The sequence below is a fragment of the Rhododendron vialii genome, chromosome 2a, assembly GCF_030253575.1.
Source record: "Rhododendron vialii isolate Sample 1 chromosome 2a, ASM3025357v1".
Classification (NCBI taxonomy): Eukaryota; Viridiplantae; Streptophyta; class Magnoliopsida; order Ericales; family Ericaceae; genus Rhododendron; species Rhododendron vialii.
This window is the reverse complement of record NC_080558.1, coordinates 14350908-14370369: the sequence shown is the minus strand read 5'-3', so window position 1 is coordinate 14370369 and position 19462 is coordinate 14350908. Positions and strand designations below refer to the sequence as shown.

Sequence of the window (19462 nt, the reverse complement as noted above, 5' to 3'; positions counted from 1 at the left end):
AATCGTTAAACACAATTCCGGACACAATTTCGTTCGGATTGCACTTGAGTCCACTTGAGCAATTTGTGAGCTCAGTTGGCTGGCTAACGCTTGGCTCAGATTGTCTCGTTAAGTAAACGAGTCGAGCTCGACCTTTGATTTTTGGCTCATTTAGTAAACGAGTCAACTCGATTCGTTTGACAAAAACTCAGCTCGATTAAAAAAGCTCATTCAGTAAATGACTAAACTCGACTCGTTAAGGTTCGAGCAGAGTTCAAACTCAAATTTTTGACTCGTTTACAATCTTAATGTGCATCACATGACTCCGAATGCACTAGCACGATCATTAATTTCACGATCCGTTGGGTCTACGGAAAAATGATTACACTAGCAAACTCCACTTCTTTGCAACTGCACTTGCATGATCAAACACAAAAAAAAAACAAAAAACAAAAAGTCTCCATTACCCAAAAATCTCACTTGCCACATATCCTTCCCTGCTCAAACCCTTCTCAATTGCTTCGTTCGCTCCGATGATAATAATAATGCGGAATAATACCCCAAGCGTAGGGTTTAACACGTCGTTTGAAGCATAATAAACCTGAAATCCGGGATCGTACCCAAGGGAATAATTATATGGCTTGCTCGGATTTGTAGATGGAAGTACGGGCTTTCGGCTTTAAGACAGCCAACTTTGTTTTACTTTTATGGTGGTAATAAAAGGGCTAAATTAAAACGGAATTAACTAGAGAAAAGATAGGCTAGGTCTAGGAATTATTAACACCCAAGACTCGAGCTAGATCACACTTTTCACCCAACTACACAATTTAAGATACTCGGTTAAAGTTCTCAAATCGGAAAATAAAATGATTTGAGAACCAAGCTAGCTCTAGAGTTCATTTGGCAAATACCTCGTGCGAAAGAGCTCTAAGCATCATGTGTGGTGGATAGGCGAAGCTCCCACCTACACATGATCAAAGAGGTTAACACCTCGGTGATTTGACAAACAAACCCGAACCCCACATCAATTTTCAAATCAAAGTTTAAAGCTTTATTGGGTGCAAAATGCAATTTTCGCCCGAGTCATGAGATGCTAATCACCCCATGACCTAACCCTTAAAACTACTCACTCATATCTAGGGAGATAAAAGCAAGTGAAAAACTACTTAGCATAATTGAAAAGCAACACTAGAAGAAAATTAGAGATTAAGATAGATCGGGAGAAGATAAACAACTTTAATAAAGGAGACAATAATAAAAAGTAACAACTAATGGCAAAAAATTAAAAGTTAAGAGCTGGAAAAATGAAGAACAACAAGAACACTCAAGAACAATTTGAATCTAGATCTAGATCTAAAATTAGGTAAGCAAATCTAAGTCTACACACTGGTACAAAATAATGAAATAAGCTTTTATACTTCTAAGCTCCGTGCCTGGAATATTCCCTAGATGCTCCGAAAATCCCCTCCTAAGCCCCTCGGCATCGATGGCAACGGCCTTAGGAAGCTCTGCTATGGGGCTCGGCATCGATGTAAAGCATTTCATCCCATCGATGCCGAAGTGGATAAGAGTCTTGATCACTAAGGGGCTCGGCATCGATGGGACTTATCGCTTGGCATCGATGCCGAGGTCGTTAACTCGACGCTTGGCTGCCTCTCTCTGCCTCTTGCTCGGGCAAGTCTTGTTTTGCTCGGGCGAAACTTCTTCTGCCTTGGCCATTTCTGGTTCTGCTCGGGCGAAACAACTTCTGCTCGGGCAAAACAACTTCTGCTCGGGCTGTTTCCACCTTGACATGCCTTAGGCCTCAAAGACTCCTTTATTTGGCGATTTATCTACAAAACATAACCAAAGCACTATACGAGCAAACACGTTAATAATAACTGATAAGTAATTAAATTAGACTAAAACTAGATACTAGCGCACCCTACATTACATTCTCGGGTGCTTATCATCAATCGAACCAAAGCCACCCACCACCCAAGTAAAGCCATACTCTTTACCAGTTCTTTCGACCTCTACTCCGTAGATATCTCCAACGCGAACCCGACCCCTGAAATGCTTGATCATCCGCCCTTCAACCTCATGAGCGTCGACTCCAGGTCAGTGAGCTCTTGTAATGGCCTGGTTCTAGTTTCCAATGAAGATTTTGTCAACTTCTTATTTAATCCATCCACTAGTGAATGGAAGGAACTGCCTTCCCCTTTTCCTCAATACAGACAATACTCTTCGGTGGATGTCTTTTATCCACCTGGGTTGGGTTATGTCTCGTACCCGGTTGATTACAAGGTCGTGATGCCCGTTTTTAAGCAACGGCGAAACGCTAATGATGCCGATGTTACGATTGTGGCTGTCTATTCACTGAAAAATAATGCTTGGAGGACGATTCAAGATTTCCCTTATGATCCTGTGGGACGTGGTCGTGGGGTTTGCTTTAACGAGCATCTCCATTTCCTATGTGGGAGGACTGGTGGTTTGGATTATTCTGAAGTTGTTGTTGCCTTCGATTTGGTGGATGAGATTTTCAGGGAAGTGGAGTGGCCTGCCTCGTATGATGTTACCGAGTTTAGGGGTCATGACATGGCGGTTCTTGAGGGTTGTCTTTGTTTGCTTGTCTGGTCGAAGAGTGATCGAATTGATGTTTGGTTGATAATGGATTATGGTGTGAAAGAGTCGTGGATGGATTTTTTTTTCGATCGCTAATCCTGGGAGGTCTATAGTGGCTGTGTTGTGTTTGTCAACACAAGAGGAACTTGTGTTGAGGAGAGAGAGATTTACAAGTATCAGTGGAAGGGTAGAAGATGAATTTGACGGGAAAAAACTAATTCTTTGCAATCCAATGCAAGGCATACGAAGGGAAGTGGTGGTTCCTGGCATTCCAACTACATCTCTAGTTGGGGACCACTGCATGGAGACCCTCCTCTCTCCTAATCATGGAGGACGGATTCCGGAGACAATATGAAGCTTCTTCAGGTGAAAGTTCAAAGCGTGATAAAGTATGTTTCCACTTTCCAAAATAGAAATGAATCGATCACTTCTTTTGTTGATTAAGTATTGTATTTATCGTGCGTTGCACGAGCTTCTATACTTAAAAAGGTTTTTGGAGGTTGCAAATTAACATATTCTTTCTTGCTACTTATTTAAGTTGAAATTTAATTAATGCTTGATCATACACAAGTTGCTAGGGCGCACTAAAAAACCTAAATCGTCGGAGTCCAACCCATGAAGCATGACTGGATGAGCACTCATAAAGGGGTGTAATGTCCATATATGATGCGCATGCTCCTTGGATACTCACTGCACATAAATTTTCTTTATTAATTAAGAATCGAATACTCTTACGTCGCGTTTCTGCCCTTCCATGATATAAAGAAAATGGCATTTCTTATGCAGCATCAAAGAAAAATTATTAGCAATAAGTACATGAATAGTTTTCCAATATTTTGTTTATTCCGTAGAGAAAGAGTAGCTTTTTTTTCCCTAAACTAGTATCATCCATTTTGGGAGCGTACATAGACAGTTTGAGAATGTTTGGACAAAGGGATTCCTGGTATGATAGTTTGCCTTTTATTGGCACTTGGTAGTGACAACATAAAAATCTCTATTCATTACTAGTCTTCCCCTCTGGACTTAGCTGGAAGGAACCCAATGCGACCTATCTCAATTCATTACTTTCATTGCCACGAGTTGAGGTCTTTTTAGCTTCTCAATTATTTTTGTTGCTTCCCAAGCCTCAATCCTCTCTTTTATTGTCAATCCTGCAAAGTTTACTAAATCATTTGGGCTTTCATTTGTACTGGACTGAACTAATACATCAATAGAACTCGCTCGCAGTCTTTACTCTTTAGTTTAGCAACCCGTTGTGCATAATATCTAGGGTTTAGTTATGGAATGCAACTTCTTGAGAAATTGAAGTCTTATAGTGGAAATGTGTTAGTGGTATTTGATTCTTCCTGTGAGAATTAAGTCGGGGTGTGGAATGATTTAGGACAGGATGGAATCTTCATTCCTTGGTTTGGCAATGGAAGGACCATCTCAATCTCATTCTTGTGGATGATGGTTCCATTGATAATGTCTACCATTTTCTTTTAACGTACAAACCAGTTGACGGAATGAACACTATACTGTTGTGAACCAAGCACAATGTTAAGTTCTTTATCTACCATATTGACCTCAATTGCTTACCTTTGCCCTGTTGGAAAAAAAATCCAAAACGGTCTATAAGATGTTCGAGAGATGGGAAGAGGTATTTATAGGCTCTAATAGATAAGACTAAAATTAATAGGCTTCTACTTCCCAAGCATCATACATGAACCTTCCTAGATTCATGATCCTAGGAATACATGAACTTCCAAATACATGAATGAACCTAGCACATAAAAAACATTCTAGAAACTGTAGAAAATTCCAAAAGACACAAGTCAAGTTTATCTTTTCAACACTCCCCTTTAAACTTGACTTTCTTAGTAACTCCAAGTAGTGCCCGAAGCCTTCCAAAGTCCTCGTACTTGAGTTGCTTTGTAAAAATGTCTGCAATCTGATCATGAGACTTTACGTACTTGAGCTCCACCTCCTTATTTGTAATGCATTCTCTATGGTAATGACACCTTGTATCAATATGTTTACTCCGATCATGAAAAACGGGATTCCTCGAACAAAGCAATTGCAGACTTGTTATCAACAAAAATTTCTGTAGCTTTTTTGTATTTTGTTTAGCTTTAGTTTCATTGCTTGACTTGGAGTTTAATTGCATTATTGCTGTTAATGAGTTTTTCCTTGACTGTTTAGATCGTTCTGTGGTAGTTATCTTCATTTGGGACATACCTAAATTGTTACTGTATTATGTTACTATAATGGATTGGATTATAACTCCCTTATTACTACTAGCTTTGAAAAGTGTCCAAGCAGTTGGGTACTGTGTTATTTTGATGTGTTTTTTACCCCATAGAGGATATAATAGTATTAAATTTCTCATTAGTTTCTTTATGCTAATGCCAAGGCTGAAAAGTGAAAAGTGAGGTCGGCCGTTGCCCTAGAATCCACTCTGGGTTGGAGGAGCAGCTAGTCCAACTTTTTGAGCAGTCAAGATATTGAACAACGAACATCTAATTGTAGTCCTTACCTCATCCTGAGATGAGAGGGAAGGTTGATTTGACTCGAATCCTGGACATGATCTTTAATCCTACACTAGTTAATTAGAGAAGAAAGATAAAGAGGAAGTTGTTCGAAAAACGAATGAGATATTGAACAACGAACATCTAATTGTAGTCCTTACCTCACCCCGAGATGAGAGGGAAGGTTGATTTGACTCGAATCCTGGACATGATCTTTAATCCTACACCGGTTAGAGAAGAAAGATAAAGAGGAAATTGTTCGAAAAATGAACGAATTTGTTAATAATTCGTGGATTTTAACGGCCTTATTATATTGTAACTTCGATAGATTGGTGTGTCAAATAAGAATGGAACTGATCTCAAGAGCGACAGGTCTTTCCGAAGCTTCTTTCTAAAGGGATAAGGAACTAAGGGACTAAGGAATCTAATCGCCATATAGAAATATTAATATACAAATTTAATATCTAGAATTTATGAAAATCCATTATTCTATTAATGGATTATTCTATTTAATTGCGATAAAAAAATGGAAAGAATACGAAAGATGGGATTCTTTCCGGGAGTGATTTGTCCGTTAGAAAAGAATCCACTTTCACTCATTCGTTGTTAAGATATACTTGATCTCTATATTGTTGTAACAGAAAATTAACTCGTATTAACCAATCAAAGTTGTTGAATAAATAGCATTTATATAAATAGCTCGGTGGAAACAAAGTTCTTTTCCTTCAAATTCTTTCAAATACAACTAGAGAACGAAGGAACTAGAAGGATTGTAAATCCCTGAATCCTAGATGCAAGAAAAGATTCTAGGGAGAGAAGGGCTGCAATATAAATATAGCCTCATGAGAGTCTCCAGGGACATTTAGCGATAATCTTGTGCTTGTTTGGAGAGGTCATCATAAATTAATGATAAAGGGATCCTGTCAACTTGTTCCAACATAAGATGATAAGCTCATGACTTGGTCTTACTTCACCGTTGAGAAACAATAGAAGACTTAGCTCGAGGTTTTCATTTCTTTACAGTAGTACCCTCGTTGACTTCAGCTTTACTAATTTTGATGATTTTTAAACTTTCCCAGTCCGGAAGGAGATCGGCCTGCAAGTGTGAAGGCAGGAGGGAGCTTTACTGCAAGACCCACCCGTCGAGAAAGGACGAAAGCAATTTAATAGAATAATCGATTTTCCATAGATTCTAGTCTAGCGGCTAGGGCTGTAAATGAACCGAATCGAACCGAATATTAAAATGTTCAGATTCGTTCATGTAAAATCCCGTATTTTTCCTAAATGGTTTTTTTGCTTGAGTTTTAAATTTAGACAATATAGGACTAAAAAAAATGATAGAGGCATTCGGTGGTGGTGAGAGGAGTTTTGTGTGAGTGTGTGAACACATGGTAAATGTATAGAATTAATGGGCAGGTGGCACACCTTTCTGGCTATAAGGGCTCGTTTGGATGATGTATTAGGTTTGGAGGTATTATGTAAGAAGGGGTGATTGGATAGTAGGGGGTATTATGTAAGAAGGGTGGGTCTACATTGATGTGACGGGGGGATTAAATAATACATGGTTTGGAAGAGGTATAAAATGGGAGGATAAGATTGTTTTGTAGTTGAATGGAAAAGAGGGGATATTATAAGGGGGGATTCCACGTAGCCGGCTCTCACCCTAGCCATGTGTAAGTCCCCCCTCAGGGGGTATTAGGAGGAGTTATGGAGCAAGGGTATTAAGATATCCACCCTAGTTTTGGACTTTCCAAACCACGCCCTATGCATAGGTCCACGTATTAGGAGGGGGATATCATAATCCCCTTCACATTGCTACATCCAAACAGGAGCGTGCTTTATGTGCATAATTAAGAATGGTGAAGAAACTTGTCCTCTTCATATGTATAAGTAATTGATACTTCTCCATTTTACTCTGAGTTTTTCAAATACATGCAAGCCGTTGAGTTATCCATCTTTTGGAGCAAGAAAATCATGGGTGGTTTGGGGTCTGGTTGAAGTACAAATTAGAGTGCCGATTCTTGAGGCGGTGTTCACATCTCATATGATAATTTTGAGGTACCGGATAGTGTGAAATACATTAATTCTTAGCTAAATTTTTTTGCAAATAGTGTTCTTTGATTCTCTCATATTTGTAATCATTTGTCTAAGCTTATTGATTCAGTTATTATCACTTCTTGTATTGTGACACATAAAGTATTTGGCTGAAAGCCATGAAACAGATTGGTACATGTTTAAGCCCACCGGGTTACAGAGTTATGAAAGATGTATGATGAACTGCCCAATGGGGAGTCCAGAATGTTTATGGGGCCCATGTGCCCAATACAGAGTTTGACCTGGGCTGTGCTTGCTATGTTATCAAGATGAGCCGGGTATGAGGCTACAAATGAAAACGTTCAGAATGATTTTACTTGATTTGTTATCCTCGTTTATTGAGCATATTCTTAACGATAGTCATGTTTATTGTCCTCGTATTGCATATACTACCAGGGCATTTTATATTTTTCAGGTGCAAAGTAAGTTAGTGGGAACCCGAGTTGAAGTATTGAAAGACTTACTTTTAGAGATTGTTTAGAAAATCCGTATCATTTTGGAGGTTTTTAGGGCCCACCATGTATATTTATCTTGAGGACTTGTAATTATTGGAGATGTATTAATTTTGAGGTAATATAAAAATTCGGGTCGTCATAGTTCATTAAGTTTTTTAATGAACTCGAGCTCAAGCCGAACTCAATAAAAATTTTGACAAGCCGAACTCGAACTGAACTTGCCTGGGTTTGAGTCGAATTTGAGTTTGTTCACAAGCATTAACGACCCAATAATATCATATATTTATGCTCTTATATAGATCTGAAACTGCAAATAAAATTTTTAATATGTTCATATACAAGTAAAATGATAAAAACATATACATAAGTAAGTTTTTAGTAATTGGAAACGTTCAGACTTGTACAAGTTTTAAAATTTTCACTATTTCACTATACAAAATCTCCATGATATACATATACTCTAGGCTCGCGAGCCTAATTGAGCCGAATACTGTTACGTTCATGTTCGGTTCATTTATGAAACGAGCCTAAAATTGAGGTTTAAGTTCAGTTCATTTAGTAGACGAATCGACCTCGAACGAGCCTTTACCGAGTCGAATCTTGAACAGTTCACAAACGGCTCAGTTCATATACAGTAGCGGCTATGTCGGACAAATATCTAAATAAATTTCTAAAAATTAGCTGTAAAATCTGGCCAGAGACAAAACAATCTTGAGATGGCTGATTTCTCACGCATTGTCCCTTGGAATGAATGAGTTTCGAAGATAAAAATCTATAAACTGATCTCCCATTGGAGAAGTCAGAAGTCCCCCTTTTTTTTTAATCCATTTCTGAAGTAAGATGGGTTGCTGAAGTCCCCCTCTTTTTTCTTATCCATTTCTGTGGTAAGATGGGAAATCAAACGTCATTAAAAAAGAAAAGATAAAGTGGACCTTTCCTCCCCTGAGTCATTTCAATTTAGGTTTAAGAAAATATGAAAGCATCTTTCTCTCTATAGGAAAGGTGCGTTCCTTCCTCTTTCTATTTCTAACCATTCCGAGTATTCATCCGATATTATTTGAGTAAAAAGTTTTCAGTAAATAGCATAATCGTGGATAGATGCCCCGGAGTTCCAACGGGAAAGACTTTAACATAAAAGTAGACTTCCTGCAACAAAAAATAATAACACCAAAATGTTTTTTTTTTTTGTAATGATTGGTCGCTTTCTAAAAATCCCCTGTTTTGATTTCATAAAATTGGCCAGAGTCCGAACCACGACGGATCGTAGGAAATGGAACTTCTGATCGACCAGTTGAGCTGACCCGTCTCTCTCTCTCTCTCTCTCTCTCTCTATGTTTTGTTTGAGTGTAAGCATCTCCAGTCGACCATTGCCTATAAAGACCTCTCCACAACCACCAATCACCACGACTTACCACAACCCTCCGGCAACCACCCTTACAGTTCACCACTTACCACTACCCAAACAACTCCGATCAATATATTCTCCTTTCTTTTCCATCTATAGGAACTCGTTCCGAAAGCGGCGGCCATGTCCAACTATGAAATCCTTCCCCAAGAGATCCTCACTGACATACTCTCTCGACTACATACTCTCTCGACTACCTGTGCAATCCCTTTGCCGATTCAAGTCTGTTTCTCCCTCCTGGAATTCCCTAATCTCCGGCTCCGAATTTGTCAAAGCCCACCTCAATCGAACCAAGAAAACCAACTATGACGAGCAGAAAATAATTATCATCACTTCCAGTTAAACCGCTTACAACCTCCACTCTATCGATTTCGCTGGCGTAAATCCGACGATTGTGATTGTTGATTTACCTGAAAATAGTTCCGAAATCAAGGTCTTGAGCTCCTGCGAGGGTCTGCTTCTAGTCAACCGTTACGACGATTCCAACTTCTTGTTGAATCCATCCACTAGAGAATGTAAAGAACTGCCCCCATTTCCTTTTGCGCTCCCGCGGGTTCGTTTGTACTCGGCTAACGTTTATGGGGTTGGTTACGATTCCTTTACGGATGATTACAAGGTCGTGATATTCTCTTACTTTCGTACTCTATCTTCAGCTGAGCGTGATACTATCATTGTAGCTGTCTATTCACTGAAAACTAATGCTTGGAGGAGAATTCAAGATTCCCATGATTATGTCCTTCAGAAAACCTCTTGTGGGGTTTTCGTTAATGGGCGTCTCCATTTCGTTTGCCGGAGGAATGAATCCTGTGTGATTGTTGCCTTCGATTTGTCGGAAGAGAGTTTCAGGGAGTTGCAGCTGCCTGTTTTGTTTGGTGCAAACGATAGTTTATATTATCGCCTTGCAGTCCTTGGGGGTTGTCTCTGTTTGGTTGATGAACGGAGCCGTAAAACCGAGTTTTGGATGATGAAGGATTACGGAGTGAGAGAGTCTTGGTTGAAATTTACAATTGGTATGCCCGAGATGTCTACAGTGGACTTGTTGTGTATGTTAGCGGAAGACGAATTTTTGTTGAAAAACTGGTTTTGTACGGAAAAATTGGTTGTGTACAGCTTGAAAAAAGAAACACTGAGGGACATGGTTGTTCGTGGGTTTCCCACTAAATTTAGGTTCGGAAGCACCTACGTCGAAAGCCTCGTCTCTCCTAATCATGGAGGAGGGATTGAGAGGCAGTAAATGAGAAGCTTGTTCAGTTATTGTTTTTGTGAAATATGAGTGACCCTATGCCCTTTTTTCTTGAAATATTCTTCCTCTTCTCTTTTGTTTGTGCAACAGAAGGTTTATGGTTGGAAGGAATTGTATACTTGCACTTGTTACATAAGTTTTATGGTTGGGCTTATGTTTAGTTTTTTTTTAATCGGCAAATTTAATAATTTATTAGGAATAGAGAAAAGGAATACAACCAAAAGTTGAAAAATACAGCAGCTAAAAGAATAAAGCTCAATACACACCTGAATGCCTAAAGTATCCAGATAGATACAGCCGGATAGGAGAAAAGCTCAATACACACCTAAAGACCTAAAGTATCCAGATAGATACTGCCGGGTAGGGGAAAGTTACGTCTCCTATAGTTATCCAGCATATTGAACCAGAAATCTGGGAAATTTTAGTTATTTGTCCTAAACTGCTAGATGTGCTGTTCTCGTTCACCCTCTAAACTTTAACTTGTCGTAGTACGACTTCAATTGCTTCAAATTTATTTGGCACCCACTTGAACTTGTCAGAGTCTTTTTTTTTTTTTTTTTTTGGGGTTTGTTTTATTTTGGATTGGTAGTGTCCTTTTTTATATTTACATATCGGGATAGTTCCGGAAACACCTAAAAAAACACCCCAAAGTTTTCGATCGAATTTCAATGATCCAAGCCAGTTAATGTAATCAGAACATGATTTTAAGGGTACCTTGTGAGAAATTAGCAAAAAAAAAAAAATAACCGGGAAAAACTTCATCCAAATAGTTTTTTATTGAACGGTTCAATAAAAAAAATGCTCAAATCAAGTCATTTCCGGTCAATTTTTTTTTTCAATTTCTTACCAGAACTCTTAAAATCACATGCTGAACATATTGAGCGGCTCAGATCATCAAAATTTGATCGGAAACTATGAGATTGAGATTTAAAGTGTTTTTTTAGGTGTTTCTGGAACCGCCCCATTTATATATCATACGTTTCTTTCTTTCTGGTTCAAAAAAAAAAAATCAAAGCTCCCCATTCAACTATGAAAATCAGATAGTAATCAAACTCCTCATTCAACGGTGGAAAATTGAACAACATGGTATGCGGCAGCCCAGCAAGCCCTTGGGCTTGGGCAACCACAAATTATTTCCTGAACACATAAATTTGTGGGTTCGCAAGATTATTCGTTCATCTTGATAAGAGAAATTTAAAAAATAAAAAATTATGATTGAAACACAAATTTGGTATGAAGCAAAAATAAATAAAAAAAAACCTAATGAAGTCAGTTCGGTTTACTGATAAATCCAGTGGGTTTTACAATATGTCAATATGTAGACGTGACTTCATGAAGTCGGGGAATCCAATTATGGTTGTCACAATCCTTAATTCAAATACTAGGATTATTTATGTATGGAAATTGGAAGGACATATATATGAATGTGAAGAGAAAATCTTCTTTACTGTTGTTCTGTAAAGAAGAAGTTACGGAATCCAATCGCGATCGTCCAAAGTGTTTTTGGACGATTTGAATGTTAATGAAATTTTTTCGGGAAAGAGTTAATTGTAACCGGTCATAATTAAAATTGAATTTCAACCATTAATTACGCGAATAGACAGTTGAGATTGCGTTGCTCTGTGAACAACCTGTTCACTGAGCTTCCGTGAAAAAAACTATCTCATGTATGAATAAAACCTATATATGGATAAATCTTAAGAGTGGTAATAAGAAAATGTTACATGTGACAATTGACAAATGACACGTTTTTTTTTTTTTTTTTTTTGGAGCTCAAGAAGGTAACTTCACCCTAAGAATTTGATATTTGAGTTGGAATTACTTCACATGCCAGTTCTTTCACTTGACACGTCAGATTTGACATGTTTATTGGAAGCGTTTTTAGAGCATCCCCACACTTGATTTCAAATTGAAGATGCCAAATTTGTTTTGAAAACTTATACTGCATTTTGGCACCTCCAATTTGACATCAAGCCTCCTCTCTAACCCTTATGCCAATTAAATAAAATTCTATATATTTGATGTCAAGTTATCATTCTCTAACCCTTATGCCAACTCTAATGTCAAACTTTTAAAGGAAAAAAAAAAAAATCAAACAGGCACATTATTTTAATTTGGCATGCGTACAGAGGATTGAAAATTAACATGTTTTCATGTCCCTTCAAAGCCACGTGATTCATCTGGATTGGATTCCAAACGGGTATCAAATTAACCGTTACAATCTCCGGCCCAAATTTGGCATCTGTCAATAAAAATGCTCGTCATGCCTAGTCAGATTTGGCTTATTGGTCGGAGATACTCCCTCCGCTCTTTTTTAAGCGTTTTAATTCATAACTTCAACTTATTAAAGAAACATTATCATTACACATTTTATATCAATTTTTATTTCCATTATCCTTACTTATTCTCTATGAATATATCATCATTACACTTGTATTTACTAACTTTTCAAAATATAATATACTTTTAAGCACAAAATAAAAAATGCATCAATTTTTATATACTAAGTTTACAAAATGAACACCTATGAAGTGACAATTCAAAATGGAATACTGACTCTAATAAAAGGGTCGGAGGGATTACTAAAAGTCCATCTCCACCGCTTTGGTCTTTTGTCAGCACACCATCTCCACCACTTACCACCATCCTCAGCAACCACCCAAACGGCTCCGAAGGCGGCAGCCATGTCCAATGACGGAACCCTTCCCCCGGATATCGTCATCGACATACTCTCTCGACTATCCGTCAAATCCCTTTGCCGATTCAAGTCTGTTTCTCCCTCATGGAATTCCCTAATCTCCGACCCCTATTTCGCAAAAGCCCACCTCAATCGAGCCAAGACCCAAAACCCCAAAAATCTTGATCAGAAAATCATTATCATTTCCACCCATCACAATCTCTATTCGGTAGATTTCGCGGACGTAAACCCGACGATCAAAACACTGGCTGATTTTTCTTCAGTCAGAATTAGGGTTCTGAGTTCCTGCGATGGTTTGCTTCTAGTTTCCCTAGTGGATAATTCCAACTTCTTGTGGAATCCATCCACTAGAGAGTATAAGGTACTGGCCACATGTCCTTCTGCACTCGGTCCAGTTCGTGGTGTCTTCCATGATGTTTATGGCGTTGGTTACGATTCTTCTACTGATGATTACAAGGTTTTGAAAATTGTTTATAATGAAACTGAAACTGATTCTCCTACCGAGCGTGGTATTACCATTGGGGCTATTTATTCACTGAAAACTAATGCTTGGAGGAAAATTCACGATACTATCGATTATGTCCCTCTTTGGACAACCTCTTGTGGGGTTTTCTTTAGTGGGTGTCTTCATTTCCTTTGTTGGAAAAGGACTGGTTCCTTTGTGATTGTTGCTTTCAATTTGTCGGATGAGATTTTCAGGGAAGTGCTGCTGCCTGCTTCGTTTTGCGAAGTTGAGATATTGGATTATCGTGTGGCAGTTGTCGGGGGTTGTCTCTGTTTGGCTAATCTGGGGATGAGTTATGTAATTGAGACTACTGGTGGTGGTTGGATGATGAAGGAGTATGGGGTAAGAGAGTCTTGGACCAAATTTCCGATTGATGTGCCTAAGAGGTATGTAGTGGAATTGTTGTGTTTGCTAAGGGAAGATGAATATTTGTTGAAAACAAGGGAAAAGATACATGATAGATCGTATGGAGATAAACTGGTTGTGTACAATTTTAAAAATGAAACATTGAGCGACATGGTGGTTCATGGCTCTCCCACTGGATTTACGTTTGGAAGCACCTATGTCGAGAGCCTAGTCTCTGCTTATCATAGAGGAGAGATTGGGAGGCAATGAATGAGAAGCTTCTTCAGGTATTTTGTGAAATGTAAACGACTCTGCTTCTTTTGTTGATGTTTAATTGTAGATGCATATTACGAGAGCTTCTTTATTTCAAATTTTTTTGAGGTTGCACATTCATATATCCCTTGTTGATACTTATATGTGTTAGTGATGAATGCTGAACTTAGAAAATATTCAAATACAGGTAGCTCAGGCCCACTAAAAATGGTTGGAGTCTAATCTATGAAACATGAGTACTTATGGATGGGGTTCACACCCGTCTCAATAGAATACCATTTCTCCTTGGATTCTCACGAGTACATATGTTATACTTTCTCAATGTTCCCACAGTATGGAAGTTATTTATTTAGGAGAATGATGAAAAGTACGACTATTCGAAATGGCCCCGGAAGCAGCTCAACTTAGGTTCATATGCGCTTCAGCAATTTGTGGCTGGTGATAGATCACTTTCACAATTAGAGGAAATTTAGAGAGTTTTAGCTGAGATGAGTGTGAGATTGAGACATGCTGGACATCTACCACAGACATCCTCCATGTTGCATAGTTTTGATGGGCAAAAGAAAAACACCGCGTGAGTTCATGTTAACGAGACCTTGACATTCAAATTTGGCCTTCTTAGCTCAGCTCCAGTATACTCTAAACGAATTTAAGTGTGTGATGATTGTCGCAACCATTGATCATGAATCAAGGATTGTCGGATGTGAGATCATTGTGAGGGACATGACTCGATTTTCATGGTTTTACAGTTAGGTCCTTGACTTGTCCTTGTGTTTGCCTGTCAATCTCCTCTTTTCCTCAATGGCAACCTCAGAAGCCATCCTTCAGACTCTTGTAATGGAACAGCAGTCCAAGGTAGTGCCATCTAGGACATTTTTTGATCAAAACTGAGTGCTTGGCTGAACCTTTGAATTGTATACGATTATATAATATGCCTTATCACAAGAAAATATGCTTCTATGGTCTGATTGCCTAATTACGCTGTCCATTTCCAAGTGTATGAAAGGCAACGTTTTTGTAATTTGAGCCATTTACGCCTTACATTGACTACATTTTGTCAACATTTTGTATGAAAAGAAAAGAAACCCAACTCACAGGGTTCATAGAAGCTTTTGAATCAAGTAAACTTGTAAATTTGTCGAATAAAGTACTTGTAAGTACTAACTGAAATTTTCATTTGGAGAACCACAACAAGCTATAAAGATGGAAATCTGAACTCTTGTTGTAAATATATCTTTTTATCCGTCTTAAGTATCACTAGATCCTGAAGTATTGCAGTTGAAAGAGGTTAGTCTCTTCATTTTTTTTTCAAGAACTCACACGGTGAAGATTTCATGCAGATTCTGAGGGAATGCTCCCTGGTTCGGTGTGTCGGCATGGGAGCAAGCCAACCATTCTTGATGAAATATTGAACTGATTGTCCAACCTTTTCTGCTGAAATCTGGATTGGTTTCTACCCTGTAAACAAGTCTTCTCTGACAAAATCGGAGTCATAGTTCCCAGTCCCAGAAAAGAGGTAACCCACAGCTTCCAGTTCAAATTTGCACTGCTGACTAGATCAGGCTCAATCAAGACATAGGCGACTTGCACCATAATGAGCAGACCCCGGCGCACTGATTGTGATGCATGCTGAAAAAGTTTTCCTCCAGCTCCCGAGCATTGAAATGGTTGAAGAACTCAAACTGACAGAGAATGAAACTGCAGAAGATCACAGGATGGGCTATCCCTATCCCCGTGTGGGATTCCTTTGTCTCTCTTTCACATCTCTTCCACACAGTTGCAATAAACATGACACGTTCATATGTAAAACCTCTCATACCTGCAATTCACAGCCCCATTAAACTGGAGTGTAATCTTGCATGTGGGTGGACCATGCATGTGTGTGTTTGTTGAGTGACATAGAGGAGGTTAGAGTGAAGAGAGGGAGATAGAGTAGGGACGTGTATGTTGAGAGAGAGTTTTGTGTTGTGATCAATAAAACGTAGTCTGTGTTTTGAGTGTGTGAATTTCTCTCTTATACATCATAAAGACTTCTAGTTTGGTGAATACCTCACCTTCCCAACCACTTTGACCTGTAAAATTAAGATTAACTTCTACAACAATAAGAACTTCTATATTTCAAGGTTTTTTGATGTTGAACATGCATATCCCTTATCGATATTTAAGTAGATTTACTAGTTTGAGTACAAAGGGCATTGGTAAGTGATGAATAGTGAACTTCAATTGAAGACATGGTTTACAAGCGGCTAGTGCCCACTTAAAATGGTTGGAGTCTTAACCTATGAAGCATGAGTACTACTTTTAGATTGGGTTCATATCCGTATTGATGGGATATTGATAAAACTTGGATATTTTTTGGACACTGGATATGATGAGCACGTATCTCATACTTGCTAAATGATCTGATAATTTGAAAGTTAACTTTTACTTTTTCGGAAGTGTCCTATACCTACTCTTGTATCTGATCTTGCGTGCAATTCATATTAATTGCCATTTCTTACGTTTGCTTTCTTCTCAAAGAATAGGAAATAGTGAGGTTATGCTAGTATCATCCTTTTGTCGGGGACAAAAAATCTGAGGATAGTTGGTCATATGGGTTCTGGGTATGATTGTTCGCCTTTTTTGGCAATGACACTATCAAATACTCATCTCCTTAATAGTGTCCCTCTCCGGACTGATGTTCTTAAAGACCTCTTCACCCCTCTCCTGGTTGACCACAGATCGGATTTGTAAAACTTGTGATTGTTGCAAACCACTATATCATTTGTAGAACTGCTATGAATCTTACACTTTCGAACCATTTGTACCATTGACATTGCTATTCAATCTCTCTTTCCACAAACATGTGTTTTGTATGCCCTTTTGGTGACTGAATCAAGTAAACGTACCTTCTATATCCCTCATGTGTAGTGTTGAGAGCTCATGAAAACTTGTTAGTCTTGATTTCAGGTTAGACATTCTTTGCTTATCTGAGTGTTTCACTCACTTTTTCTAGCCTGGCTTTCTTTAGTTGTGTCCCTTCTAGTCTTTATATATGCTTTCACTTTTAACATTAGATTCAAATATGCTGTAATGAGACTAGTTGATTCGAGCAATGGGGGTTTCAAATTTGGTTTGATCACTTGAATAGTATGAAAATGTGTTTGGGTGCAGAAGGTCTTGCTAACCCAAAGGACATGCTTTATTGAAGTGCGGAGTGTGTTGGAAACGGTTGAAGATTAGGGTGACTTCAATATTACATCCTCCGGGTTTCATTTCTTGGGTATGACTGTTATACATAGCACATCGTCTCGTAGCTGTGTAAACATCACTTCTTCAACTGATGCCGTACAAAAACAAAATTTACCTTAGGCCCCAGCTCCCACAATGTCGAAACACATAAAGGGAGGAAATTGAACTCCTTGATGTATTAGTTAAACTCCCACAATGTCGAAACACACAATGGTAAGACACAAGAGTAGTTTTGATTCTTTTGAACTCCTTGCTGCATTATTTTTATCTCCTTAAAAGTTGAGACACTCCTAGAAAGTGCTTGCATCTTTTTCTTTTTTTGATTGACATGGTGCTTGCATCTATAGATGACTCAAATAACTCAGTAAACTGAATGTGTAAATAACTCATGAACACTGGAGCGAAAGAATGCACAATATGCACGTTTCATGTATAACACGATACGAGAACCTCCACAAGTCCTTGATAACCTACAGCTTCAATGAATTTCTTTTTCACAGAAAATTGAGGATGGGAGTGTGGGTACTGGAAGAGCATCGCCACGTGGCACTTACTGGCGGGCCCAATACCTCGGGGTAAGGCAAGCGAGCTCCTCTGGTTTCATGACTCCGCATACCATGCAAGCACTCTAGGCTTCATGGACCTCCTCCACGAGAAGCTCCAAAACATAGCACTACGATGCCCAATGTTCTAAAAGTCGCTAGGCTCTAGTAGAGCGGTTAGCCCCCTTCAAGCTTCGAGGCGTAGTAATCGGCCCATATCAATTAGTAATCGGCGGTTAATCGGCGCATAGCAATTATTCGAATCTAATCCGATAGGTCCTGCCAGAGATTAATCCCGTTTTTTAGAACACTGATGATACCTAATGTCATGCTCAGCCATGCCCACTCTCTACACAATAAATAAGGCTTTAATGAGCTTGGCGACTCCTCACAATATCACAGGTCGGGAGCAGGGCCTTTGAATTCCGTGAAAAATCCTGCTACACCTCCCTTTTCATCTCTTCTTCCAATGCGAAACTGCAGTCACCATCTCGACCTTTTGTTGCTCCCTTGTCTCGACCACCATGACCCTCAACAAGTCCAATCCCAATTCCAACACATTCTGCGGAACCCTTGCCCTTGCGAACTTTGCAGTTGCAGTTTCAAATGGCTGGCTCTGGTTTTTACTTGTTAGGTGGAGTGGTACCATGATCCTCAACAAGTCCAATCCCAATTCCAACACATTCTGCGAAACCCTTGCCCATGAGAACTTTGTAGTCGCATGGTGGAGGCATATCGTAGATAAAAGAGAACTGACGGTACAGATGGTGAGGATTGCTAAAACTTTGGTGGAAGCTTTTGTTTGCCCTAGTTGCCTTGGCATTTCATCGTCAAAGAGGTCAGTGATAATATCAAGGTGAGGAAAGTCATCGGTCACTGCACTGTGGTTCTGACACCCTGACTTAGAGGCTGGAAATTCAGAAACGAAGTGATCTTGAGATCTCTTATTCACAGGGTTGAGGAACAACATAACTACTGCAGGTTGAGGAAGTTGAAGGTTCAAGACCCAGCTGCACTTACTGAACACAATAGCACTGGGGGTTTGAACCGTGGAAACAACAGGGGGAGTTAGTTTAGGTCCATGAACAACTGGAGCACTTAAGGGGCTAGATGTGGCAGACACTTGTTGAACAGAGGGCTTTTCAGTTGGCATAAGAGGACCAGGGTCATGCGCATCAGCTAAATTAATAGGTTTGTAGTTATCTGGAGATGGGTTTTTAACCAAAACGGGATCGATGCCAACCGGCAATCCTTGATTCTGACTTCATCTGAATAGGAGAAGGGGGAATTTGGCAGGGCTGATAGAAGAGGAAGAAGGCATTCCTGTTGATTTTTGTTTGGGAGGTCTATCTGTATCAGCTTGATCTTTAACGCTTAGTCAGTCAGTCCTCTTTGCAGACTTACGCCGCCTTCTTCCTATCACACCAAAAAGCAAAGTATGCTAACTAACATAAAAGGCCAAATTAAGATGCCCCCAAACGAGAATGAAAAAAAAAATTGACGCAGAAGTAAATAATGCCCATAATCAATGATCAAAACTTTGTTTTGGTCTGTTGTTTCAGTTACTAGGAAACGAAACTT

At 39.0% G+C, this 19462-nt stretch overlaps 3 protein-coding genes across 4 annotated transcripts; all 3 read left to right on the top strand.

The window, feature by feature from the left end:
- The first annotated feature begins 2061 nt into the window (after nucleotides 1–2061).
- Nucleotides 2062–2938, top strand: LOC131317188 (F-box protein At4g22390-like). The gene is made up of 2 exons (XM_058346762.1): nucleotides 2062–2638; nucleotides 2724–2938. Exons 1-2 carry the CDS (start codon nucleotides 2062–2064, stop codon nucleotides 2936–2938), a joined length of 792 nt encoding a protein of 263 aa, XP_058202745.1.
- Nucleotides 2939–9177: 6239 nt separating this feature from the next.
- LOC131317187 (F-box/kelch-repeat protein At3g06240-like) lies at nucleotides 9178–10278 on the top strand. Its single transcript, XM_058346761.1, has 2 exons — nucleotides 9178–9266; nucleotides 9465–10278. The coding sequence occupies exons 1-2, from the start codon at nucleotides 9178–9180 to the stop codon at nucleotides 10276–10278; spliced, it is 903 nt and encodes a 300-aa protein (XP_058202744.1).
- A 2625-nt stretch (nucleotides 10279–12903) lies between these two features.
- Nucleotides 12904–16110, top strand: LOC131313853 (F-box/kelch-repeat protein At3g06240-like). Of its 2 annotated transcripts, none has more exons than XM_058342358.1 (2): nucleotides 12904–13876; nucleotides 15449–16110. In XM_058342358.1, exons 1-2 carry the CDS (start codon nucleotides 12972–12974, stop codon nucleotides 15453–15455), a joined length of 912 nt encoding a protein of 303 aa, XP_058198341.1. In that variant the 5' UTR covers nucleotides 12904–12971; the 3' UTR covers nucleotides 15456–16110. The 2 variants fall into 2 exon arrangements, with proteins under 2 accessions (XP_058198341.1, XP_058198337.1); XM_058342354.1 differs by having other exon boundaries at nucleotides 12904–14136.
- Nucleotides 16111–19462: the final 3352 nt, after the last annotated feature.